Source organism: Larimichthys crocea, chromosome XV (assembly GCF_000972845.2).
Source record: "Larimichthys crocea isolate SSNF chromosome XV, L_crocea_2.0, whole genome shotgun sequence".
Classification (NCBI taxonomy): domain Eukaryota; kingdom Metazoa; phylum Chordata; class Actinopteri; family Sciaenidae; genus Larimichthys; species Larimichthys crocea.
In genome coordinates, this window is record NC_040025.1 from 12,134,640 (window position 1) to 12,162,615 (window position 27,976).

Below are 27,976 nucleotides of genomic sequence, written 5' to 3' on the forward strand. Positions count from 1 at the left end.
TATAACCAAACAGCAAAAAAAAAAAAAAAACACATTACTAACACTGTAATGGAAACATGCGTTAGAAAAGACAGGCTAGCAAGTACGCAGATGTTGTCATGGTAACATTTTCTTTTTCCACGATACAATCAATCCAGGAAATGCTGTAAATATGTAAAAACTGTTTTTCTTTGCAGCTTTCTCCCCATAACATCAATATGATGACGATAAGAGCTTTTCTCAGATGTTTATGGTCAGCGATTCCGGCATGCTACTAATTTAATACTGACGTTCTTCTTCCGTGAAACTCAAATCTGTGGCATAACTCAGAGGAGACCTCTCTGCTAGCAGGCATCCAGCTACAGTATGAGGCACCAGCGAGGTAATAGCTTTGCACATAGTGTCTCTGAAGAGCCTGTGATATGTTTGGAGGAACAGCACACAAACAGAAGAAAATACACGTTGTTCACGACTGCGACGGCAATATCAGACTCCAGAGGACATACTGCTGAACAGAGAATAGTACAGCCTCGGTCAGCATAGTATCATATGGATTTGAGTTTCAGTGTTCAGCCTTCAGGCCTCAGACGCTGTTTGGGTTGTAACACAGCATGTTCAGTTGCAGGTTTTCATCCCAGTGTCTGAGGATGATGAAGAGCTGGTTGGCAGCGGCCTTAATGGAGGCTAAGTCTCGGCCTTCTGGGATGTCCTGCGCGCTCAGCCACATGCTGGCCTTGGCAGCTACCATCTCCCATTCTATGAAGTAACTGGCCGAGCTGTGCTCAAGCCAGGCGAGAGCCACAGCCGTGGCCCACACCATGCTCTCCGGATCCAGCATCCTCTTTAGCGATGCAGTTTCCAAGCCCCCTGAACCGGAACCACGTCCGCTATCAACCTGGGAGTGTGGGGAGAGCTGCGGCTCAGCGGCGGTGGATGGACTGCCTAATGAGGAAGGACAAGCGTCCACCATCCAGGCGCTCCTGGACAGGTGAGAAGGGCTGTGGATGCCGGCGGTGTTCTCTGCAGGTTGCTGATATGTTTCTGGCTCGTACGGTGATCTGTGTCCGTCGTCGGCGCTCTCGGCACGGCGGCTGCCGGAGTGAGACAGGTGGCCAAGGCTGGAGCGGTGGCTGTTGAAGGGGGACGTCCACTTTAGCTTGTCCATGGGCACGCTAATGGCATCACACAGAGCTGTGTCCAGAGGAAATGCACCACTAGCCAACTGCAACAAAACCTGTGCAGGAGAAAGGAGATCACAGTTTGATGTAAAGTAGGGTAGTAGAGGAGTAGGGTGGTGCATTCAGGCACCTGGAGGTTTTTCATGCACAACAAATAAAAATAACTGATTTGAATGCACATTATTTCTATACACTGCATATTGTAATAAGAGTCTCCTATGGTTCATTACTTTCTCCACCTCCAACCAGAGGCTCAGGGAATAATATCTGAAGGGAACTGACATACAAGAAGATCAGAGGTCTAAAATACTTAAGTCAAACGAACAAAGGGGACAGGATCAAGATCAAGGCACAAACAGCAGGGGAAGTTGTTTCTAGTCATCACTTCATTAGTAAATTTGCACTACCCCCAGTGTCTATTTCATTGATCAGGAGACCAGACCGGTCTGAGCTAAAGCGTGCACCTAGACATCAAGTGAAGTCTCCACTATGCTAAATGTGTATTGTTGTATGTCCCGTGGCAGTGTGTGAACGTTTGATTACGTGTCTTAGCTCTGCAACTCAGGGCTTAGAATAATCTCAAGGATTTATAAGGAACTCTAAGGAGCCTAAGAACTGTAGAACGGGGGGAAGTGCGGACCGATCGACATCTTGGTTGAAGACAAACAAGAAAACACCTGTTTGGTTCACTGAGTGTAGCTGCTAGAAAAGATAAGGCTACAAAGACATAAGCCAGATGGAATACAGAAGACGGGTATATCACCTCTGAAACTTCTTTTGTTTAACTTCTTGCAGCATCTTCTTTTCTTAACCTATTTGTGTTAAATGGAAACATCCCATGCTTTATGTTTGTTACTCTATCAACACTGTGTTGTCAGTGTTGCAAAATGTAAAAAGAGGAAAAAGGATATTTCTTTAGACATCCAAACTCTTTTATCGTCTATCTACCTTTCTCCTCAGTATGTCTGCATCATCTCCACTGAATAAAATGCAATTAAGGGAAAATGATTCACTGTTTCAGAATGAGATGAATAATACATGAAGGAGGTCGGTTGGTGGTGGTATACACAACACAATTAAAGACTCCATCAGGGTCTCAGTGGTTTCAGGGAGGATGCAGAATATTACAGCAAGTCTGGACACTGATTTAGGCCTCTTGAGCCAAAGGTTTGAATTAAAGAGGATTGATTTGTCACCGGCAATTTCTTTTGATAGGCAGAAAAATAAAAAACATTGCTCAGAAACACACAAAATGTTCAACTTTTTGTACTTGTTGTATTTATTTGGCTAAGATTGTACAACTTCAAGTCGATTAATAGAGAAATCTAAAGTAAATCTTCTGATAATTATAGTTTTAAAATGCAGTAAAATACTATTTACATAAACTTGGATTTAAGTATATAACTGATTAAATCCTCTTTTTTATCATCTCTGTATTTCTTTCTGTCACAGAGACAGGATGAATTTACGAAGAAACAGGTGTAATATGCAAACAAAAGGTTTGATGCTCACATGCCGCCTGGACTACTCAAAACAGCTCAGAACTTCTGCTGTTATTGTTCCCACGCAACTGTCTCAACAGTTTGTGACACATTCGCCTCTTTAGACAAACTCTAAAGAGTCGGTTCAAATTAGTATCCATCAGGAAAAACATGCAGGCTGACTGAGCATTCGCATGTATAGACCTGCTACCCACCAGAGGAATGTAGTCTTTGTTCTCGTTGTCACTCTCTCCGATTGAATCACCGGACTTGCTGTGAGATCGACACATGAATCCTTTGGCAGCCCGAGTCAGGAGACGAGTCCTGCTGAGGGCCAACCTTACAGAGGAGAGAGAGAGAGAAGCACATTTCAGTCACAGTGTTCAGTGTGTGAAGCTCACATCAGATTTAATCTACTGCTTCTATGAAAACAGGGAAAACATTCGTTTGTTTTGATTATTCTAGTACAGCTGTAGATTTCCATGTAATATGAATCCAATAAATTGGGGACAGGATTTTTAGTAGTATTAGTGTCAGTCATTAATATCTCAACTCTTAGGTGGATTGATTTTCGACATTGTTAAGACATTTAAGGTGCTTAAAAGGATGGTGAGGCCATGGTTCTCTTCCGGAAAACAGTGGAGTGCTACCTCCTGGTTGCTGCCCCAAGTGAAGCAGTTTACGTTGACCAAGTATCTTGGTGTCTTGTTCACGAGTCATGGGAAAATGGAGCGTGAGATGGACTGGCAGATTGGTGCGGCGTCCGCAGTAACGCGGGCATTGTACCGGACTGTTGTGCGGAAGATGGAGCTGACCTATGGTCATAACTTTGGGTAGTGACCGAAAGAATGAGATTGTGAGTGGCCAGGCTCAGCCTTAGAGACTGAGTAAAGAGCTCGGACATCCGGAGGGAGCTCGGCGTACAGCTTCTGCTCCTTCACGTTAAAATTAGCCAGCTGAGGTGGTTCGGGGCATCTGATTAGCTGTGTAGAAGTGATAAAGTAAGCAGGGCTTGAACTCTCCACTTCTTTTTTATTCTTTTTGCATCTATATCTGTCACTGAGTGCAACACTATGAAAGCCTTCCAGAAGATACTGTCTGGATATGTGCCATTAAGGCGTCTTTCTTTGACGGCAGGCTTTTAACCCAGCCGTCGTTGGCTAAGTACTGCCCTCACAGAGTGGCTAGCATGGCTGTAGACTCTTAGTCTTGTTTTTAAAAGGAGAACAAATCACATTGCAACTAAATGCTCATGACTGGTCATGGAATAGTCCAGTATTGTCCTGATGCATTAGTCGGTTATGTGACTTTCTCCATAAGAAGAGTTTATTTGAGGATGCATCATAGCACAAGGACAGCAGTAATGAAAGTTAGGCAAATTACCTTCTAATGGCAGACAGACAAAGACAAAGGACTTGTCTTTGTACTCGTTTTGTTAGATCATTGGTGTTGCATTTGACACCATTGACCATCAAAACATCTAATTGGCATTAAAGGAACTGTACTAAGTTGTTTTAAGTCTTTTTTTTTTAGATCGACCTCAGTTTGTTCATGTTAACGATGAATCCTCCATGCACACCAAAGTTAGTCATGGAGTTCCACAAGGTTCTGTGCTCGGACCACTTTTATTCGGCTTATTTATGCTTCAACATCATTAGAAATCTGCTCGAGGTTTCTGCCTGTTAAAGGAAGTTATGCCTTGCCACCGTCACCAAGTGCTTGCTCATGGTGGGAGGTGTTCAGAGATAACTTTTGTTATGATTTGGCACAATAAAACTGAAAAGATTCTTAGTTTCACAGTTGAAAATATCTCTCATGCTGAAGTCCTTCTGTTTGCTCATTCAGCGGTGCCACAGCTACAGCACATTTATGTGGCCAGCCGGTCTCCAAACACCCACCTGGCAGAAAAAAGGCTCTCCATCGATTTCTGTGATTGGTCAGAGGTCACAGACGGACTCCTTTGGGAGACTTTGAGACAGAGAAGCAGAGGCAGAGTTGGAATTAGACAAGGGAAGTTGAGAGAGAGAGAGAAAGAAGCAGTGGCGTTTTCTCACCATGAGTCTCGCATAATAAAGGAATAAAACACACCCACTGTGATGCAACTGTGACAGAGGGGGACATAAACTCCAGCTGCCGCCTCTCCTCTGCAGGTGAAAACACTTCTTCTAGTGTGTGTGTGTGTGTGTGTGTGTGTCCATTGTGTTTTTTTGAAAAGGTTCAGGCAGCGTTTGTCAATACAAGCCACAGAATTGTGTCGACTACTGTCATCACTTACAAGAAGAGGGTGGGGGGACTAAAATGTCAATAATCTCATGTTTCACATTTGAAACAAGACAACAGGGTTGTAGAGACTGCCAGACAGTTTGTATGAGAGGTCTTTGTGGAGGGAAATCCAGCAAATTTACCGACGATTTGCACTTTACTTACCCTCCGCGAAGCTACATCTCTCCCAGCCGGAGGAGGAGGGAGTGCTGCATGGAGAGACGCCATCCTCTGCATCTAAGACAGAAATATTAAGAAATAACTCACAGCTGTCTGATCTTATTTTATTACTTTTTTTACTCCAAACCTAACAAGATATCGTCATTTTAAACGAACATCTGTGCCCGCTGTTAACTTGCAGATGCTCAAAGCAGTGTGGGAGTCTTAGCTCAGACTGCTGTTGCTATGCCACCGCTGAAAACCAATTTAAGGTGTTGTACCCTTTCACATTAGTTGAAGTATTTTTAATGTAAAGCCGCACCAGGCTTTCTGAGCGCTCAATATCTCAAGACTGCAACCTTTCCATTTCAAATAAAGACAGATCAAATATTCAGAGTAAACACACGTGCATAAACATAAATCTCATATCACATTCTCCCCAATGTCTTTGATGCTTACCTGGAGCTCTCACGTATGTTTTTCTGCTGTATTTTTGTTGGCCAGTAATCTAAAATGTCTGTTTTTGTGAGATAAATATATCAAACACAGCCTACTGTTGGACAGGAGGACATCTTCAGCTTCCTCAGACATGCCGCCGGACTGAGAGCGACCCAGTCCGATGGAGTATCCTCTGTTCTTCCTGCTTCCCGAACGAGACCTCGAATGCGAGCCTCTCTTCAGACCTTCACCTGAACACGTAATTTAAAAAAAACTCAGATCAAGGTTTGAACCAAAGCCACAGTTTAGTCTCAGTGTGTGGACACAGTTTACGAGGTTACTATAAAAGAAATTTCAGGTTTCAATGCTCAGAGTGAGAGAAAGGACTTATTTTGCTTTCTTTGCCGGAAGCAGTGATTTTCTCCACTGGTTACCCAGCAACATCAAAATAAATAGTGCATCACATAACCTCCTGTAAGACTCAACAGTGAACTCTGAGGCTGGCTCCAGAAGTGAGTTAGTCTCCCATGTCCAAATGTCCAACTTCATTGTTTAATTAAAATTGTTGCATGTTAATTTCCTGGTAAATCAATTAATTGATTGTTTCAGCTCTAAACAGGTTAATTAGTGAGATTTAGAGGAGCTGGTAGGTGGATTTTCTTTACCTTTTGAACAGAACTGTTTACCCATCAGTGTTGAGTCACAACCAATTCAAGCCTTTATTTTGATAGAGACACCTGAAGAGTGACAGGAATGTAAGGAGAGAGAGACGAGGAATGACATGAGGGAAAGAGCCACAGGTCGGATTCGAACCCCGGGCTTCTGCAGCAGGGACTGAGCCTCCCCACATGGGGCAGCTGCTCTACCAACTGAGCTAAACGCCGCCCCCAGGAAACCAAATTTTATTCAAGAAGATCTGTTTGATTTCTCCTCCCAGACGGTTAACAAACAAAACAAGACAATCAGACTTGGTCTTGACCGGTCTTGATCTGAAATCCTCTTTGTCTTAGACCGAGGACTTTAAGTCAGAGACAAGTGAACTGAGGTATTGTAACTGTCTGCTCGTTGTAGTTTAGAATAGCTTGCAATAGGTGCCATCCTGTAGCACATACAAGATACCTTTATACACCTCTGGCTTATAACCACTAAGCTACAAATAAAAGAAGAGAAGTTCTGTTTGAGGACGGCGTTCTGTTCAAACACATGGAGAGGACTGAACAATGCAGGTAATAAGGATTTCTTCACATCAAATCCATGTGACTTACTGGGGTTTATGTATTCAATACACGTCTGCAAATACTCATTAGTGTCGAGGTCGACGGGAACAAACGCTGTGTATTTGCTCAGTATATTGCAGGCCTTGCTGGTGTGAATGGCGTACAGCTGGTACTTCCTCCCGGAGCCTGTGAATTACAATAAACATGAAATGATTACATAACATGTAATAACATTATGTAATGTGCAATTAGGAGAGTGGTTTTCATCTAACTCTGCAAGAAAGCAACAAAACTTTGAACTGCTCCTTTAAAGTTGTATCTCTAAGATGTCGACGCCTGCGTGAAATTATCTTCTAAACAGCTAAACATCAAATTTGTAGGGCTGTCAAATTATCGTGTTAATTGCGATTAATAATTACAGTCATATTTAGCACGTTATGTTTTTTTAATTGTGTTAATTTGACTTTACTGTTTCTGTATGCGAGTTGCCTTTTTATAGAATCTGTTTTTATGCGTTGGGCTTCTTGTGCTTGAGTTGTTGGGGGTGGAAAACAATGTCAATGTCGGTCACACCCTGAAGTGGACACTGATTGGCTGTCGTTGTGTTCGGGATGGTTGTAGTTGGGAAGGCAAGGTGAGGAGGAGCATGTGAGAGTTGTCAGTCCAACGGATGGGAAATTTGCTAGCGGTGGGCGGATCGATCCAAATATCGATATTATCGATAACAAGTCGGTATTGGTATCTGATCGATACTAGCCTGGTATGATCGATTCTTTACTTTAAGTTCCGCTGTCGTTTGCAATGCTGCGGTTTCGGCAAAGAGGAAACAGTAATTATAAACTTTGTCCTAATTCTGTCCTGGGTTTTAAGTATTTAATAATAAAAAATAAAACATCACATAAAACACTTAAGGTCATGAGGATTCATTGAGATTTAGCAATTCAATGACGCATCCAGCTTATTTATTGAAAAGTATCGGTATCGGTGATACTGGCCCGTATTTATTTGGTATCGGATCGATAGCAAAATATGCAGTATCGCACACCACTAAAATTTACATTTCACAAACGCCCTGATGGCACTATTGATAAATGTAGAGTAGCAGCTCAAATTTCCACATCAATGCAAAAAGTTTTAGCAATTTAGCGAGCCATACTTCGCCAAACTAAACTCGAGGAGAACAAGCAAGTCTGCGACTGACGAATGTTCTTGCCAAGTGGATAGCGCAAGACCTGCAGGCCGATAAACACAGTATAGGACGAGGGGTTAACAGAGGCACAGCCGCACTTTATATGGACCTGATGTTTTATTTCATTTTCATTTTCTAATTATTTGGAGATTGACAAAAGGTCGAAACTAAAGCTCGCAGGCAGCACTCGGGACTAGTCTCAAATACAGCGGACTGTAAATGGCTGCATCTGTTCAAATCTGTTAAAAACAATAAAAGACTTTATAAAGCCGCTTTTTGTTATTATCTGCCACAGTAATGTAATGAATTCAAATGAAAATACCTAATACATTGCGGCTTTTCTTAGCAATTTTTAGGTGAGATTGAAAAAAGAGATTAATCAGATCAATTAATTACAGATCAATTCTTTCTTTTTTTTTTATCTCTTGACAGCGCTACAAATTAGTTCTGTCTTTTAAAATATTCTTGTAAACATTCAGAGCTCACCGTGCTCGATCTCACACTCCTTATCCGCCATGTGCTCAAAGTCGTGTAGGATGGAGCGCCCGGCGAGGTGGTGGAAGGTCTCGTTCCACAGCTCCTCGTGAACCTTCTCCTCTCGTTCTCGGCCGCTCAGGAAGGGCTCGATATCGAAGACAACTTCCCACTTGGCTGGTTTCCCGCACAGCAGTCCTGACACGACGGCCTTGCAGTCACCTTTGTGCTGGTGGTCAGGTGCACTCAGATCTGACGCCTGGGGCTCCTGTGGGGTTTCTGCTTGACATAACTGGTGTCCGTAACCATCTGGAATATCACAGAAGGGAGGTTTGATTCCTGAATGTGCATTTTTATTCTCATCTGTTACTCCACATGGATCCAAATCCATCTGCCGTTTGAGACTGGATTTGTTCTGAATGAATTCATCACTTATGTTTCCACGCTTCTCTTTGTTCGTCCTGCTTGAATGAACCTCCAATAATCGCTTTCTAAAGTGCGACTTCATTTGTTGCTGATTCATCTCCGGATTCATTTTCTGTTTTGTTCCCAATTTCAGAAAAACATTTCCTGTCCTCCCTCTCTGAGCTTGGCTCGTATTTTTATTGCTTCAATTATTCTAAAGTTGCTCCCAGCACAGATTTAATTAAGACTTCATGTTTTATGATGTTAAAGGAAGACTTGGATGAGCAGATTAACGCCACCCTGCAGCTATTTAGCTTAGCATAAAGACAGAGATAGATATCTGCAGGGTTGTCCAGCGGTGTGTGTATTATCTATCCAATGTAACCGGCCAAACAATCAGAAAATAACTTTTTATTTCTCTGATAAACCGGCTTTATTGATGCCCGTGCATCCTAACTCACTGTATAAGTCTCTCAACCAGTGCTTGTTTTCTCCCTAACATAAAGTAAGTTAAACTTCTTTGTGTCTCTACTTTGCAGAGTTAGACACAGATTTAGAAACTGGTTCATGAAATAAACAAAGCCAGAACACAACGGGAGTGTCAGATTTTAGACATCGGGCTGCGGTTTTCCACATGTTCCCATCCGGCTCAATTCCGGACACCCTGTGGCCACGCACCGCTGCAGCAAAAACAGACCACCTCCACTGAAATGAATGGAAAAACCTGTTTTCTCTGCACTGCCACATCCTGTCTGAATGCGCCCTGACACTCTCATATCTTCAGTCCTGTCATGATAAAGCTGGAGCCAGGAAATGGTTAGTTTAGCTTAGCATAAAGGGGCAAACAGTGAACCTGGTTCTGTCCAAAGATAAAAAGGATTCTGACGACCAGCACATCAAAACCTTTGTAATGAACATGTTCATATCTTATTTGTTTAATCCGTAAAGACACCAGGAGATCTCTGGTCCTAGCCAAGAAATAGTGCTACGTATATCTGCCTGTGAAACCACAAATGAGCATTTTTATCCTTCAGCTTTTGAGCAGATTAACAAACAATTTCTAATATCTTAATTAGTCAAGCCTTAGAGGGGTTGGTAGATTTTACACCCTACAAACGACACATATTTACCAAGAAAACCACGCACACTCTTGGGTCTCACCTGTATCTCCGAGGCTGCCAACAGACGGGCTGTCGGTGGATGATCTGGATCCATCCTCCCCGCCGGTGTTGCGAGCTGCAGCAGGTGGCGCTGAGCCGGTGCCGCCGAGCTGAGGATTGTCCTGAGGAGGATGGGGCTGGAAATGAAGCTCGGCCAAGTCGGCTTCCTGCTGCAGGAGCTGCTCCTGCTGAGGGAACGGCCTGTGACAGCTGCCAGGACGCCCTCTGGAAGATGTGGCACACAGGCTTGCCAACTGTGGCTGGAAACAAAGGAAAGTTTTTTTTTATTTAAATTATCCTGGTGCAATCAGATTTAGGTGCAAACAGTTGGACACTCGAGATATTTGATATGTTGTTAGTTCATTATGAAGATATTCGGGTTATTACAACATAAGACGAAGATGCTTTCAGAGGAGAAGCAAGAACGAGGCAGTGTTTTTTTTATTTCGATAACACTTTAGAGTCCACAAAGTAAAAATGGAATGATTTAAGGATATCGGGAGGAACCAATGACACACTTACTGGATGAAAATGTTATTTTATCTTTGCGAAGGTCAGACCATTTCACTCAGGCTGACACAGAAAAATGATTGCACGATTTTATCATCTCGAGACTTGACTACTTTAAAGCTCTCTTGTTAGGTCTACTGAAAAAAAATATATATTTTGTTCGGCTACAACAGCAGCCAAGACAGAAAGCACTTATAACTCCTATTTTAAAGGAGGCACTGGTTGCCCTTTTAGGTTTAGAGTTGATTTTAAGATCCATGGTGAATGGCACCATACTAGATGTGCAGACATGCTACTTGGATACGTGCCCAGCAGGTCCTTCAGATCCTCTACAGCTGGATTAATACTTGTAGCCAATGCAGAAGAGCCACAAACTGCAGTTCCTCAAATATCCACTTGAGGCTGGCTCCAGAAGTGAGTCAGTCTCCTTAAGTCCCCATGTTAGACAGCAGAAATAAACATGTTTACAGCCTGTATACAGCTTGTTTATACCGTCTGTGGCTGTATCTAGAAAAACGCTCCACCTCTGTAGGTGCCTCGTCATTTATTGCCAAGCTTTTAAGGCTCGGATTGGTCATTTTATTCATGTATTTATCTATTTTTGCAAAGTTCTGTTCATTGTGGTCTGTATGCGAGTACAGATGAGGAAGAGGTTATGGAATAAAAAGCGTATCAACTTTGGAATCAATCAATCAAAACTAATGATGATTTCAGCTCTAATTTCTGAGATCATTTCTGCAGTATGAAAATTGTTCAAATGAATGTAACAGATTAAATGAATATCTTAATTTGTATTTCTTTAATTCATGTGATAGTCTACAGACAAATGAATCAGAAGTTGATATATCTACTCATACTCATTAGATATGGACTGATTACGAGCGCATTGGGAGAAGAACTCATTCCTCTCACAGACCGGTGAATTGTGTTTAGTTTTACTAAGTCGCTCTCTGAGGAATATTCAAAACTAATTACCAGTCATACATCTCACCCCTCATTACCGAGGCGAGCGCATTAGTCTGGTCTTGATTATACTCCGGTCCAGACGAGGGTCAGAAGGCTGTTTAATTTGTCAACACAGTCTGAATATAAATATCATTTTTAATTTAATGACAAAATGACGACTGTGTCATAATTACAATATAAGAATCAGCTGCCTTTAATAACAGAGTGTTTTTTTGTGTACTTAAACATACAAACACGTGTGTTATTATCCATGAAAGCTCCGTTTGGACGTTGATTTGACGTCTGTGAGCGACAAACTGGTTCAGAAATAACTGCTGACCCATTTTATTTTTATTTTTTAAACTAAACAAACACAGGTCGTCTTAAAAAGCAATCATGCGTGTGTCACTTATCACAGCGTGGGACCGGACCTGGTAATCGTTCCTCCACTGCGCCTCGTGTTCGGGGCTCATCTGGCCTATCAGCTCCTGGACTTTGGCTCTCCTCAGGGGATTCTTTGCCACCACAGAGCTCGGATCACTGGGAGTGTAGACCTTCTTCGCCGGGTTGTAGTCTATGATCTGGTTGGTGCTGTACGCACGCCTTCTTGGAGACATCTTACAGTCCAATCCTGATGATTTGTTCAAGAATAGAAATAGTCAAACCAGCAACAATACATGACATTGTCAAGCTATTGTGAAGAGCTTTTCTTTATTTGGGTCAGTTCTTTGCTGAAAGGTGAATCTCCTCTACCGTGCACATACTGACATATTTTTCCAAAAGTTTCATTTTGTTTTGAGCAAATAGAAGCTGGTCAACATGTGCAACTGGAGAAATTGGCACTAGATGAAAGTTTAGGGAACACCAAAGTTATTATCCTGACGAGGATGTGAACATCTGTGTCAGAGTTTGTGACAGTCAATGTGATACACTGACTAGGAACCAGGACAAACATGTCAATCATCAGTCCAAATGTTTTAAAGTGGTGCACCAGCCAACTAACACAGCTCTCAGAAGCAGTTTCAACATCCACCTGAGGCTGGCTCCAGAAGTGAGTCCGTCTCCATAAGTCCCCATGTTAGACAGCAGAAATAAACATGTTTACAGCCTGGTACAAAAAACAGTTTTGGTCTCTGTAGCTAATTTCCCCGTTCATGACAACTGTACTGAGGGTGAATTTATATACAACTCACCTGTTCACATTATATTAAGGCTTAAAGTTATGCAGGATTAAGAGCATGGACGCTTTGACTGACAGGTGGGTGATGTTACAGATGGCTTATTTAAGCAACCAGGTCCACAGGTGACATTCTTTATACTGCCATTGCTCTCACCCAGCCAAAGAGCAGATACTTGGTGGTTTAAACCACCCCTCATATCTAACATCAGTCTGAGAAATAGCCACTAATTACAGGAAATCTTTCCACATGTGTATACTGTATTTCTTACCCATGGCGTCTTGCTCTGTGGTGGCAGGGCTGCTGTCCGTCACTGAGTCCTGGTAGGAGTCATACAGAGGCCCAGCTTCCTTGTAGGACCCCTGGCTGTCGCCACTTGTCTTCACCGGGTCTTCTTCTTGAGAGTGGTAAAACACAGAGCTGGCCGACTCCACGGAGCGCATCATGCTGTATCGCCTCCTCTTGTCCTGTTTAGAGTTCACATCCAAGACAAGTGCTTCAACAAAGAGCTTCACAACCTTCACAAGCTTCGATTAATTAAGTATCCCTGCAGGAACACCTTTCAGGGCTAATGGATAAGTGATTCATCTAATAAAAAGTCATCCTGCATGCAGTTATTTGTCACCCTGTCTCGCACTTACAGATTTGGGGTTGGCGTGGTAGCGGGTGGTGTCACAAACCACGCTGTAGCCTATCAGACTGTCCCCTGGAAACAGGAAGGTGTTGCCCACGGGGGACAGCAGCACTTCTTTGGTCTCAGGAAAGAGCCACTCGATGGAGATGTCACTGAGCACTGGTGACATGGTTTTCTTCAGGGACTTTATCATCTGTGGGGTTAAAAAATAAACCAACTACAATAAACTTTCAGATCTAAAACGCAGCTTCTCGCTGACCGCTACATAAAGAGAATGAGCGTCTCTGAGATATGCTTTCATAATTGGTATCAGTGGTAGACACTCAGTGCTTAGAAACCACTGCAAATGGCTCTCCAGCGGCCCACAGAATAGCTGGCTGTCGTTAGGAGTGATACACAAAGTGGGAAATGAGTACCTTGGGCTGCAGCCTCTCTCCGTCGGTCAGGAACTCTGCTGTTCCTTTGGAAACTGTCGCCAGCCCCTGCACCAGCCTCCTGCAAGCATTCTGTCCTATGCCGAACGTAAAGCATCTGCACAGACACATTAAACACTGCAGCTCCATGGACAGATCAAGATTTAAGAGAGAGGCGGCCTAGAAATAAGCAATCTAATTTGTCAAATATAGATTTGGATTAAAAAAGAAAGAGACAATAATCTTTATCTTTATTCAATTTTTCACCGAGGGATAAACTGGTTAATTTCATTCCACCGGCTACGTCTTTATACATATTCAACGAGATCCAAACGTGACATACATACATAGATTCATCGTTGTTTGGCCTTGTCTCTGACTGGCTGTGCCGATTTGTAAACATAGTGTGATAATGACCCAGGAAGTGTCGATGAATCGGTCAAGCTCTGTGTATCTAATGCAATCATCTGGGAGCGTTCATCCATTAAAAGGGGGGGAGACAAAAGTCTATTATTTCCTGAGTGACTCAGTTGAGGGATTCACAGTGTGAGACAAGCTGCAAGCTGCAAAATGAAATGATTTCCCCCGTCTACTGCAGATCTATTGTACCGCTGCCGCTCACTCCCGGTTGACAGTTTGCAGCCTTCAGGGAGCGACTTTATTTCTTACTTTAGATACAGTTTTTAAAAAAAACAAAAACATTCTTCTTAATCTAAAATCAAGGCTGCACAAGCGTCTTTGTGGTGATATATATCACAGTGTTTGACACTGACACAGCATCCAGTGCATTCATGTTCCCGGATTTCATTTAGAGAGGATTACAGCTCCATAACCAGGTGTTCCACTTAAGCCTCAGACAATCCGTGGATGTGATTTTACGTTATCCATGAGATGAGATGTGCTTTTGATATTTGCATAAAGGGCATAAACAAAGGATGAATTTATTATCATTTGCTTTGACACAACATGTATTAGCTTCTCTGTCGGTGCTGCAATATGCTCAAGCAGCTACCAAACACATGCAGCAACAGTTTGGACACAGCTTCTCATTCATTGCTTTTTCTTTGTTGTTTTCACTTTCTACACTGTAGATTAACATTGAATACATCGGCTATGAGGGAACACGCGGAATTATGTAGTAAACAAAGAGGTTCTTCAAATTATCCATGTTTAGATCTTTTTCCATCAGCTTCATGAGGTCGTCACCTCCAATGGTTTTCCAACAGTCTTGAAGGAGTTCCCAGAAGTGTTGAACACTCTGCGGTCCACCTCATCTCGACTGGGTTTAGGTCATGTGATCATGGAGGTCAGGTCATCTTCTTGGGGAAATATTCCATAGCCTGAAGATGTGTCTGCCCTGATGAAAAATAAATGTCGGTCCCACTAGGCTCAAATGAAATGCTTAGTGCAGAACACCATGTTGTCCTCGAATTTTGAATAAATCGCCAATAGTGACACCAAAAAAACACTTCCACACCATCACACCTCCTCCACCATGCTTCACGGTGGGAACCACACATGTAGACATCATCCATTTGCCTTTTCTCCGCCTGTAGAACCAAACAACAAATTTGGACTCATCAGTCCAGATTTCCACTGATCTGATGACCATTCTTTGTGTTTTTTGGTCCAAGCAGTGCTTGTCTTCTTCTTCTTGTTGGTCTCCCTCAGTCGTGGTTTCTTTGCAGTAGTTGGACCACAGAGATCTGATTCCCTCAGTCACCTCTGAACAGTTGATGTTGAGATGTGTCTGCTACTTGAACTCTTTAAATCATTTATGTGGGCTCTAATCTGAGGTCCTATTGATTGTTGATTTCTGAGGCTGTTGACTATAATGAACTTCTCCTCTGCAGCATAGGTAAATCTTGGTCTTCTTTTCCTGGGGTAGAGCTGGTTTAATATTGTTTTTTTTTTTGCAACTGCACTTGAGTATACATTCAAAGTTCTTGATATTTTCTGGACTGATTGACCTTCATGTCTTAAAGTAATGATAGACTGTTGTTTCTCTTTACTTAGTTGAGAAGTTCTAAAACAGTATCTGAATATAAGAAGGTGTGTCCAAACTTTTGACTGGTATTGTATTCATGTCTGCAGGTACGAATCATATTTAGCAACAAATGTGTCATCTTGTAAAGTCTTTAAAGGCCAAACAGCTTCCACAAGAACAGTTCCTAACCTCCCTAAAATGTCACTCGTCATTGATACTCTTTCGATTGTTCATTCAGAGTGTGTTCGCAGTAATACTTGCCTGATGTAGCGCGCATGGCTGCGGACAAGTTCAATAACTTTCCCCGTGTTGCTGACCGCCCCGTCGGTGAGCAGAAAGAGCAGGCGGGGGTGTCCGCTGGACATCGGCTGTCTCAGGATCCAGTTGAGCGGCGCCAGGATGTTGGTCCCACCCATGTCGGCTCTGAGCTTTCGAATGTACTCACAAGCCAGGGCCAGGGCCTCCTGAGATGTGGACGTGAAACAATCAAGACCCCATCTGAATCAAATTTGGTAAAACATCATGCGGTGATGAATTAAAGATCTACTTTACCTCCTCGTAGTTCTGGCTGGTTGTGAATAGTGATTTGAACGTAGAGCCGAAGCCTACGATGTTAAAAAGGCAGCCGGGCACAAGACTCTTCAGAATCACCACCATGGCATCCTGAAGGAGACCGACAAGGACAAGTTAGTGTAGCAATAAGTACTACTTGTTCTAGAGCGGGATAGATTTAGCATGTCCAGTTGTCGGTAGTATTTGAGAGGAGGTCCTCTCTGAAGAGGTGGAGGTCTTGAGGAGGTTTTTCAAGGTAGAGAGGGATGCCTCTGATCTGGAGGGACGTTCCACCAACGGGGAACAACAGATGAGAAAAGTTTGGATCGCCCTGAGAGAACAGGTGGCAGAGCCAGGCGTCGTTCATTGTCTGTAGCATTAGGAATGTGCCAGTGGAGCTCAATGAGCTGCAGGCTAATGTGACCTTTCGAGTTGATTGAAGACCAGGCGCAGAGGACGTTACAGTAATCAAGTCACTCAAGATCACCACAGCCTGTATCAGGAGTTGGGTAGCATGTTGAGTCAGGTCTCGGCAGCCAAGGCAACGTGATCAGAGAAGGTAAGTTGGTCATTGATCATGACTCATAAGTTTCTCGCTACCTTGGTAGGGGTGAGAGAATGAGAGTCAGTTTTGATGTTGATGTCATGCTGTAAAGTAGGTTTGGCTGTGAGGACCAGCAGTTCAGCTGGAGGTAGTTCACAGTCTTTACTCTACACAGGTGTCATCTCATGCACAGAAGATTTTCTCAAGGAGAGGATTGAGCGGCGAATGGCATCATGCAGTGTCATTTCATCCATCACCGCCTCTTCTGTAGCAGTTACCAGAGGAACACCACTTATCTCAAGCTTCACTCAGGTGAAGACCACATTGGTCAGACAGGTCCGCTCAGGTGCATTAAAAAAGAAAGAATCAATATGTAACATTTCAGTTACCTTTTAAATGTATTCAGCAGAAAGACATGTGGTAAATATTCAAACACCGCTGTTCTGGCTGTTTGCCCAGACTCTGTGGTATCAGACACATCCAATAAAAGTCTGAGTCACGAATAAAAATCACATCACGAGGAAGGGTCAGAGAAGAAGCAGCCAAATAATGTGTAAACATACTGAAATAAATAGCAGCTCTGTAGGTGTTTAAGACGCATCACATGAAGTCTGATAAGACCTCCGAGACTAAAACCTAGCAACTGAAACGTTTGGTGAATAGTGAATGATCTGTCTGATCGATATCCGTGCGTACATGCCCTTCACACAGTTGGATAACCACATTTATAATCTCCAAAGGCTGCAGAATCAGTACAGCTGTGAGCCCTGGAAGCAATTACACAGCCTGGAATGACGATGTGTTGATACATTAGTTTGCCATTTAATCTCTACTGCTGATAAAATGTGAAGAGTTATATGTAAATCAGTGTGTGCCTTATTGTAATTTTGCACCGCACACCACACTGGGATTAAAATACCTTCACACGGTTGATGTTGACCCCGCTCATGCTGCCGCTGCGGTCAATGAGGAAGATAAACTCGCCGTGAACCATCCTCAGGTCCGAGCTGATAGATTTGAGGTCAGGGCAGAAGTTTAACATGACCACAGGGTTGTGGAGGATGTCCTTATGGAGCCGCCTGTGGATTATATCTACCTGGAAAAGCACAAGAATACAAAAAAAACATCTGGCACCATGAAATAACAGGACTGTATGCAGGCTTTAATACTTAAAGAAGGGAAGTAATTGAGACAAGCGATCAGGTCGATACAGAGCACATCAATTATTGTAGATGTGCAGGAAATTCCAGGAAGAATGTGGCGAGCCTTTGGAGCGTTTCCATAGAAACACATTTTTAGTGCTCTTTCTCCTGCTCCTGTTTCGGTCTGCTGGTCACTTAACAACCTCATCATAGCAGGGGCGCGAATGGACACACGCAGGACTCCCAGAGGTGATTAAATAAAGCTGTGCAACTGAGCAGGCTGAATAATACAATGTGCTGAACTGGTATAAAGATGAACTCATAACCTACAAAGGCAAAGCACTGCATTGTAATTAGTCAACATTGGATGTAATACTAATAGAAATGCTAAATTTCCATTAAAAACACAATGTCACATTTGTCTTAATTTGTTAGCTTTGAAGCTACGGCTAGTCTTAGCTAAAGCTGGCCGTAGTGTTATAAACAAACACTGTACTGCACCTAGACAAAATAATAATAATTAAATGTTTGACTGTATAAACTAATGTTATATACATCAGAAATTCAGAATTTCTATAAAAAACCCTTTCAAAGCCTGTCAAATTAAAAGCTGGCTAGCTGATGAAAACACTGCTAAGCTATGAAGCCACAGCTAGCCTTAGCTAAAGCTAAAACTTTATTTGCAAACTACTGGTTTTTATATGCATTTTGTTGACGCACATCTTAGTTACTGTCTAAATCAGTTATATGGATGAATAAATGTATAATAAAAGTTTGTCCATGAGAAAGAAAAATATAGCTAGCTAAGCTAACTTAGCTTAATTAAGTAGTAGTAACTTCCAACTTTCTTGTAATTGACAAAACCGGCAACATGCCATTTTAAATAAATATACCATAGGAATGCATGATTTCCATGAAAACAGTGTGTCAAACTTACAAGTGAAAGCTGGCCTAGCTAAAGCTAGGGCTAGCTCAGCGAAAGCTAAGGCTAGCTCTGTGAACGCTAAGGCTAGCTTGCTGATAAAGCTAAGGCTAGCTTAGCTAAAGCTAAGGTTAGCTTGCTGATAAAGCTAAGGCTAGCTTAGCTAAAACGAAGGTTAGCTTGCTGATAAAGCTAAGGCTAGCTCAGCTAAATCTAAGGCTAGCTTGCTGATAAAGCTAAGGTTAGCTTGCTGATAAAGCTAAGGTTAGCTTACTGATAAAGCTAAGGCTAGCTCAGCTGAAGCTGAGGCTAGCTTACTAAAGCTAAGGTTAGCTTACTGATAAAGCTAAGGCTAGCTTAACGAAAGCTAAGGCTAGCTTGCTGATAAAGCTAAGGCTAGCTCAGTGAAAGTTAAGGCTAGCTCAGCTGAAGCTAAGGCTAGCTTAGCTAAAGCTAAGGATAGCTTGCTGATAAAGCAACAGCTAGCCTTAGTTAAAGCTAAAACTAGCTAATTAGTGATTTTTATATTTTATATTTTAGATATCCATTTTGCTGACAGACATCTTGGTTTTAATTTATCTAAATAATAGCTAAGTCTAATGATGATACAGAAAAATATACCAGGTTACACTATCGCTAACTAGCTAATGATTAAGCTGCCTTAAAATCATATATTTAAATATTTGATTAGAAATGTCTTTATTATATTATTTCAATATAAATATTTTAATTCAGTCATCTTGGTTTTAATTTATCTAAATAATAGCTAAGTCTAATGATGATACAGAAAAATATACCAGGTTACACTATCGCTAACTAGCTAATGATTAAGCTGCCTTAAAATCATATATTTAAATATTTGATTAGAAATGTCTTTATTATATTATTTCAATATAAATTTTGTAATTCAGTCAGTTCAATAAAGCAGATAAATTACCATCTCTGTGCATGGCATCATAGTATTAGATACTAATAGTATTATATTGTTAGATCATAAAATAATGAGATATAATTGTCAATAGCATTTGTTCATTATATTTCACTTTGTCATCACCACACTCCTCAAACTGATACTGGACAGTGTTGCCATCAGTTCAGCTGCACGGCGCTGTCACACTCACTTTCCTCTCATTGCTCGAGTCCTTCTTGGTGGCCTTGATGAAATCGCTCCGGCCGTGGAGATACTCATCATACTCCTCCTGCGTCATGTCTCCGTTCTCAATGAGCACATGTGGCAGATGAGGCTCTGAAGTGACACAGTTGGTCAGGACACAGACATGCTATTAGAGGCAAATTATAAAAACAGATGGAGACCGAGAAATAAAGCTCAGAGGGGTTGAATGAATCCTGAGGGTTATTTCTCTTTAGTGCAGAGTATCTGGAGGTCTTAGAAAAACATTGATTTCACCTTTCTAATCAAGAAAATCTACAAAGGTCCATTTTCACAGCCTGTAGGAATAGTTGTAAAATGCTTTAGTACATGATTTTAACGATAAACTGGCTGTAAAATCACCACTAATATTGGTCCAGACTTCTCTAGATTAGGGTTATATACTCATGACAAAAAAACAGCATACACTAGTTTTTCCACGAAAAGAAGTGTGGTGTTTTATTCCAAATAACAGTATGCATGAATAACTGAAGACTAGATTTTAGTTTAGCCTCCACAGTTAACCAGGACTGGGCAACTGACTGAACTACATTACTCCTAACAGAGAGTGGAACATGTGAACAATCTGAGGGGGGCTCAGGTACTTTCTGCAACAATAGTCAGAGTCAATGTATGTTAGGAAGGGCTGTCATATCTTGTAGAAGGTGTTTAACGAACCTTTCAACGAGAACCTAATCTTCTCCGGTGTAAAGGAATGCAAAACTTCCTGAATCCAGAGTGGAAGAGTAAGACAATTTTAGAGCAAGTAAGGTGGAAAAAATGATTTTTCGTGTGGGCATGGGCACATCGAGCAAGGTCGAGATTACAAAGAGGGCAGCGAGGGGCTCGAGCACGATAGTTTGGCCTGTTGCTTTACTAATTGTTTTAAAAAAATTGCTGTCCAGAACTCCGATGGTAGAGGGCAGGATGAAAACATGTGGCCAAAGTCTGCATCTATTGCTGTTTTGTCAGGATAGATTGTGGCCAGTTATTGGCATTAGTGAAACAAACTCTCTGCAGAATTTCTATGTTGTAAAACGTCTGTGCCTCGCACAAATAAAAGACGAGTGAACACTATTTAGCATCTCCTGCCTCCTACTGTTCATCAGACAAAAGAAGTCCTGGACCCAAAGCAGCTCTCAGAGAGTTCAACCAGTCTGGAGACAGCGTATGAATAAACTTGTATGTGTCCTCTCTGCTTGATATTAAGGGTTAAAAAATGGTCAAAAATTTAAGTTTTACATGAAAACAAACTGTAACCTGATTTAAAGAAAATAACTGATTTAATTTAACAGTTTTTTACAGGTTTGTTTCTGTTTGTTTCTTCTTTTTTTTTTTACAGTGTGATAATTCTCCATCGGTCACATATAGTAATTTGATCCATTGCAAAAAAATAACAGATAAAATGTATTATTTTGTAACAATAACCAGCTCACTGTACGTTATCTCGCTAATTACTGAAAAAATACATACGTTGTGTCAAATTATTGATTTAAAAATTATGTCATTGTGTCCGCCGTGGTTCTCCAGAGAGCTGCGTCCATAGCAACGTTCCGTTATACAGAAATAACAGAGCAGAGGCTGCCGTAATTGACCAATCAGAATCGAGCATCCAACAGAGCTGTGCAATAAATATCAATAAATGCACGCATTTTATCCTCTGCTGGTTTCGTTCAGGTATTAAATGTCATTCTACCTGATTACAAACGTCTATAAACCCTGTAGTAATGTATATGACACACATCCTGTGTTAATGGCCGTTAATAATCGAAGCTGATGATGTATGATAACACAAACACATGAGCTCCTCCATCTCTCTGCTCGAGCTGAGCATCCATGTTGTGATTTAAACTGCAGCACCGGTGTGAGCTGAATTAAATTGCCCAGCAGTGACAGCGGGTCTGTTTGTGAACAAAACCTTCATAAGAAGCCTATTGGATCAGCGGAAAGCCACGGCTCATTTCAGCCTCTGGCAGACAAACCGGTCCACACACGTATACTACAGGTCACGACGGCAGTGATGGAGAGAAAGACTTGACGCTGAACACCCACACAATGGTGTCCGCTGGCATGTTGTACATTAACAACAGGTCTGTTTTCTTTCCTGATGAGGTGCTCGCACACACAAGTGGAGCAGTGAATCAGCCCACAGCTGATCTGATTATATCGTACAGAAAAAATTGCTGTGAAAGAAGTCTTCAAGAGAAAGGAGGAATCAGCCATGAGTGAGTGTGAGTGAGTTTTGGACCTACCACTGGGGTAGATGAGGATTTTGACAGGACAGTCGTAAGTGTACTTGTCTGCCAGAGTGATGACGACGCTGGTGGCAGAGCGGGCCAGAGGGTCTGCATCGGCTCGGATAGCATGAGACGGGCTCTCTACACCTACACAGAGCAAACCAGCCACAGCGGGATCAAATAACCAGTGGCTCCACTTCCAGTAATAACAGTAATAACAAGGCAGCAAATTCAACTGAAGTGACTCACGTTTATAAGAGCACACATGTTCAGAGGCTTTAAAAAGATAATTTATGTACTGATGTCTGCCGCGGTTTGAAGACTAAACAACCAGCAATTATGAATGACAATGTGAGAATTTTCATCACAAAGTTGTCAAGTTTAAAAAGAATAGTTTGACATTTATTAAATACACTTTCTCGCTGAGCGTTTGATGAGAAGATCGATGACACTCTCATGTCTGTGTGGATTAATATAAAGACAGCAAGCCTGGCTGTGTCCAACAGTAACAAAATCCACCTAACAGCACCTCGAAAGCTCACCAATTCAAAGGGCCAGTGTTGGATTTAGTAGCATCTAGTGTAGCTGCTGATTGCAACTCCTTTGTGTCACCCTCTACTTCCTACATGTTGAAGAAAGGCTGGCTGAATGACGCCTGGTTGTTCAAATGAGCCATCTGTAACAGCATCTACATGTCAATCAAAGCGTCCACACTGTTAATTCTGCATAACTTTAAGTCTTAATATAATCAGGTGAGTTGTATATAAATTCACCCTCAGTACAGTTGAATGGGGAAATTAGCTATAGCGACCAAAACTGTTTTTTGTACCAGGTTGTAAACATGTTTATTTCTGCTGTCTAACATAGGGACTTATGGGGACCTTAAAATCGCAACTTTAGGGGGTTAATTTTCACATATTAAACTATTCAGATATAAAGTATTTCACAGTGACCTTTGGACACAGGTAGGCTGGCTGTTTCCAGTCTTTATGTGAAGCTAACCATCTCCGGGACAGATGTGAGAGTGTGATCGATCTTCTCATCGAAATCCACAGCAAGAAATCAATTTAGCTTAATTCCCAAAATGTCAAATCATCCCCAAACCCAACTATTAAGCCAAAAAGAAAAAACAGCTTTTTTTCCTTTTCTGCACTTCACTGCAGAAAACATCACAATTACAACTTCTTATTGCCTTGAAAGCTTTCAGAGAGCACATAAGCTTGATAACAGGATGTCTCAAGTGTTCAAGGATTCTTTCTTGAGAGCTCTGAAGTGCAATTCCAGTCGACAGGCAGATTTAATGTATTTATATCAAATAAATCACTAATATTGGTAAATTCTCTGACCTGCAAGGAGGTAGGGAGCCCGTATCTCTAGTTGGAAGTTGAACTCGTAGTCCATCGAGTTGATGGCCTCCTCCTCCAGCAGTGAAGCCAACCACAGCTGAGGGGAGTTGGGAGTTTGATCATGAGGACTTGAGGTACAAGTATGCCTGTCTCGCCTAAACGTAGCAAAACATAACTGCATTAAAATGACGGCATCTTGAATGAACATACAGTTTCCATCCATACAAACATCCAACAGGGGCCTACACCCAACGTTGGACACATCCAACTTGATGTAACATCAACATCAATGGTTGTTTTCATGTGTTTTCTTACGTTCTTGAGAAGTTTGGGGATAGTCCTTGCTCCTCGTTGATGGTCCTCTGAACCCGAGGCGTACACACTGGTGGGGATGAAACCCTGATGCCTCCGCTGGGCAGGGTGGAGAGTTCAGAGGAAGTGCTAACCAGAATATGAACCGTCTCCATAGGAGGGATGATCCCAAGGTTAACCACCAACACTGTCCTCTCCAAATCCTCATCCATCACTATATGACCTGAAACACCAGATTAGTAAACATTAATAAGAAATACTTGAACTTATATGACTCTCAAAGAGTTATCTTTGATTCGAGAACACACAATAAAGTCCTACAGGTCTTGTAGTGTTCTCGTGAAGGGTGTACGGAAACTCTTAAAGGTCTTAATGGATTTCTTGTTTGATTCCTTTGTTGATTCTCCTCTGTAATCTTCTCTAAAATAGGAGTCACCCCTTTTCCTTTAATTAGGAGCTTACTACAAAACTCAGCTGCATCTTTAAAAGGATCCTGGGCTTGCATTAGTAGAACTGTCTTGTAGAGGATTGCCCTCAGAGTTAATTATACAGAAGGTATTTCTACTTCTTTGTTTACAAGCAGCGTACTACGACGTTATTATTGTATCACACTCCTGAAAGCATTACTTGGCTCTACCTACTGTAAACCTAACCCATAATTATGTCTATAAATAATGATGAAGATGTGTTCACATGTGCAGAGGTACTCCAGCAATTTAGTACTGACCTCCCAAGTTGGGGGACTCGTGATAAACAGTTGATTGAAAGAATGATTCATCGTAAAAACTGAATGAATTAGCAGAGGCAGGTTTTTAGTCTTTAGTATGAGTCAAGCTGTCTTTTGAAGCCAATATTCTCAGTTTGTCACGAAGGCTTTCTGTTGAAATTTTGCAGTCACTATCCTGATCCAAGATAATCCTCAAGACATAATCTTTGGGTATAAAAAGCTCTTTCTTACCCACAGGAGACAAGGCATTAAAGAACAAATTTTACAACCTGAATATTGTAAAATGTGACCCTTTCAAAACCTAATATCAAATAATTTTGGGCCATTTGAGGGCAGCACAAGTTGTAAACACAACATTAATATATATTAGCACTTTATATATGGAGAAAATTATTTATATAGTATATTAAATGTAATGAGTAAATTTAGTTTGTTTACATTTATTTGAATTTTTTGTTTCTTTTTTACAGCAATAATTCTCTATAGGTTTATCACCTCTTGACAAAAACTGAGTAGAGCAGCTTTAACCTCACCAGTGCCACTGTGCAGGGCTCCATTAGACGTGTTGCAACAGTCCAGATAACAGTCGTCAATTTTTGCCTTGTCTTTGATTTGCAGCGTTATAATCTGGCTGGATATCATCGACTCGAACCCAACAACGATGGAGTTTTCCTCCAGTGGATAAATAAAGATCCCTAACAGGAAGTAGGAGCGAAGAAAACAGAACCAGAGGCAGTGACACATATTCAGTTAATAATGGTGAATTTAACAGTGTGTTTCTGAGCATGAGATGAATGTACACACTCACCCTCAATAGCATGATCCTCAATATTTTCATAGGTCATGGAGGCCGTCATGGCCAGAGTGTAACCCCTGACACAGGAAGTGATGTCAGAGACGCTGAGGGGCAGAGCGCTCCGGTTCTCCTTGTTAATGAGTCCAGGCATGGTGCTGGTTTTACAAGTCTGGTTTTGTTAACACATGTCAAAAACATAGAAAAGAAACTCATCAGATAATGATGCCTTAGGTAGGAAACAAGAGCTGTCACTGATGTCCAACAAGAAATGAATGAAAAGGACATAATTCAGTAAACATATTAATAAACGGTGTCAAATATTTCACTGAAACATCAATCTGTGAAGTAATTAAAGAAAAACACATCTAGGGTGAATCAACTAGCCAATGTCAGCTGCTGACATTAGGTCTTCAGTTTGATGTTGAGTAATAAACCAAGCTGAGTCCTGCCTAGCTACTCAACATATTTCAGGCAACCTGACTAATAGAAGTTATAACCATTCTCCCTTTTAGCACTTCTTTGGTCTCCACCAACTCCTGAGGGATATATTGGGCAACTATTGAGCAGCTAAATGTTGACCAGCTAGTCAACAACATGTCATTTGGTGCTGAGCAGTAAGTGTATAGTTTCATTTCTAAACAACAGCTGCCTGCTACAGCTAGAAACAGTTCATACAACCAAAACAATGAGCTGAAAGACCCTAAAATGCTAAAAGACAACACACAAAAACACAGCGTACTAATCTCACGAGAGTTTCGCAAACCTACGGCCACGCGTAAAATGTGACATTATGAAACAGACTTTTGAAAAGAGGTATTTTTTATTTAATTCCTAATTATTGATTTGTTTTTTATAATTTGTTTAATTTTTATATTTGACCCAATTTATTCAGGATCTGGTCTAACAGCCTTTGTGACCCAGTAATAACATGAAACACAAAGCAGGGCCTCATTACGGACTTCAAAACCAGATGAAAGCGTCTGCCTGGATGTCAGTTTAGTGCAGCCGGCTTCATAGATACTGTCACCTCAATAATCTTCAGTGATATGATGATGTAAAATCATCACAGAGAGCCCCGGGTACTGTTTGAGTATTTGAGATAAAGGTCACAGCAGTAAAACAAATTCAGGGTGGTGTCATCATTACAACACGCAGAGAGAGAAAACACAGTATTCAGAGCCATGTGAGGTGAAACTTAAGATACATGAAGACAAATGCTCGAGGAGGAATGCAGTGGCGCTAATTATATAAGTTATCCAATAAAATTATCCGTTGGCTTCAGGGCTGTGTTTCATTATTAATGTTGTCTCCTCCACCAGCAATCTTGGTAATGTGCTGTCAAGGGTCTGTGCCTGCTGCACGACCAGAGCCCCAGCTCGGGCTTGATAGGAAGTGTTATGACGAAAGCAATTTCCATAGAGACAGTTCTGCCTGCTTTGCTTTGCTTTGCTTTGCTTGATCGCCTGCAGACTGACCAGCACAATCTCAAGTGTGCATTTATTTCTGATACTGCTGTGACTGATTGCAATTAAATAAAACAAAAAAACACACAGCTTACATTCACAAAAAAAAATCAAATATTCACTTAGAAAATTCAGGCTCTCCACAGACTTTCACACATAAGAAGTCCGTCAGAATCAATATCAAATCCAATCAGTCATTGTATGGTTATTTACGGTGAGGAAAAAGGTCATACAGATGTAATTACAGAGTATTTAGTTGTCTGTCTCAACAGTGCCATCATGTGTCCAGTCAGCTCAAGGACAGGAATACATCCCCGATCTAATCATACAGGTGGATCAAAGAAAGACTTCATAAAAGACAAAAATCAACCACTGCAAACATACAGACACTGAACATCAATGCATAATTAGATCTACCTCGTAAAAACAGGTGAGTTAACCTCTAAATAACTGCATTTCCACAAGCTTTGTTCTCCCGAGGCGTCCCTTTCTCTCTAAGCTTTTTAGTAATTAGTGTTAATAGTGACAGTCCCAGGATGCGTCCGTCACATCAACCCCTTGAGGATTTGTTAGAAAAAAAACCCCCATAAAAGCATCAACTCTCAACATTTTCTATCACTCCTCTGCACTCGTTAGTGTCAAAACAGTGAGCTGATGCTGCTGGAAAAAAACACCTGTTGAGACACACACTGTCTGGATTTGTGTTTTTAAAAACCAAGAGCATCACTGTGATAGTTTTTAAATCATCTGACCGCTCGACCTTTTTCTTCTTCATCATTTCAAACAAATGTTTAATTTATGCATCATTAGAAGAAAAGGAGAGAGACAAGCTGCGACATTATCATCAAGCCTCATTATCTTACCTTTCATTTGTGTCATCTGGGTATGCAGCGAGGATCTCTCTCTCTCTCTGTCACAAGTCCACTTATCATGAAAGATATCCTCCACCTCCTCCTGTTTCTCCTCCTCCTCCTCTCCGACCTCTCTCAGCTTTTTTTTTTTTGTTCTCTCTCTCTCTCTTTGTGGCGTAGAGGGAATAAGAGTGCTGCCACAGGTGGCAGAAGCTACAGATGCAGCGGCCACATTGTTGGTAAGTAGACGCACAATGCAAAGAAAAGGGGGGAAGGTACGAGCTGATGCTGCTGCTGCTGCTGCTGCTGCTGCTGCTGCTGCAGT

At 41.6% G+C, this 27,976-nt stretch overlaps 1 protein-coding gene across 1 annotated transcript; it reads right to left on the reverse strand.

The window, feature by feature from the left end:
• On the reverse strand, window positions 1-27,951 carry vwa5b1 (von Willebrand factor A domain containing 5B1). Its single transcript, XM_027288301.1, has 22 exons — window positions 27,664-27,951; window positions 25,350-25,506; window positions 25,075-25,236; window positions 23,818-24,037; window positions 23,503-23,657; window positions 22,172-22,303; window positions 19,891-20,015; window positions 17,625-17,801; window positions 16,162-16,272; window positions 15,871-16,073; window positions 13,626-13,740; window positions 13,217-13,402; window positions 12,847-13,042; window positions 11,829-12,028; window positions 9,944-10,202; window positions 8,390-8,686; window positions 6,763-6,900; window positions 5,614-5,748; window positions 5,066-5,137; window positions 4,537-4,606; window positions 2,854-2,977; window positions 1-1,213 (listed from the first exon to the last, which is right to left on the reverse strand). Exons 2-22 carry the CDS (start codon window positions 25,486-25,488, stop codon window positions 563-565), a joined length of 3,867 nt encoding a protein of 1,288 aa, XP_027144102.1. The 5' UTR covers window positions 25,489-25,506; window positions 27,664-27,951; the 3' UTR covers window positions 1-562.
• Window positions 27,952-27,976: the final 25 nt, after the last annotated feature.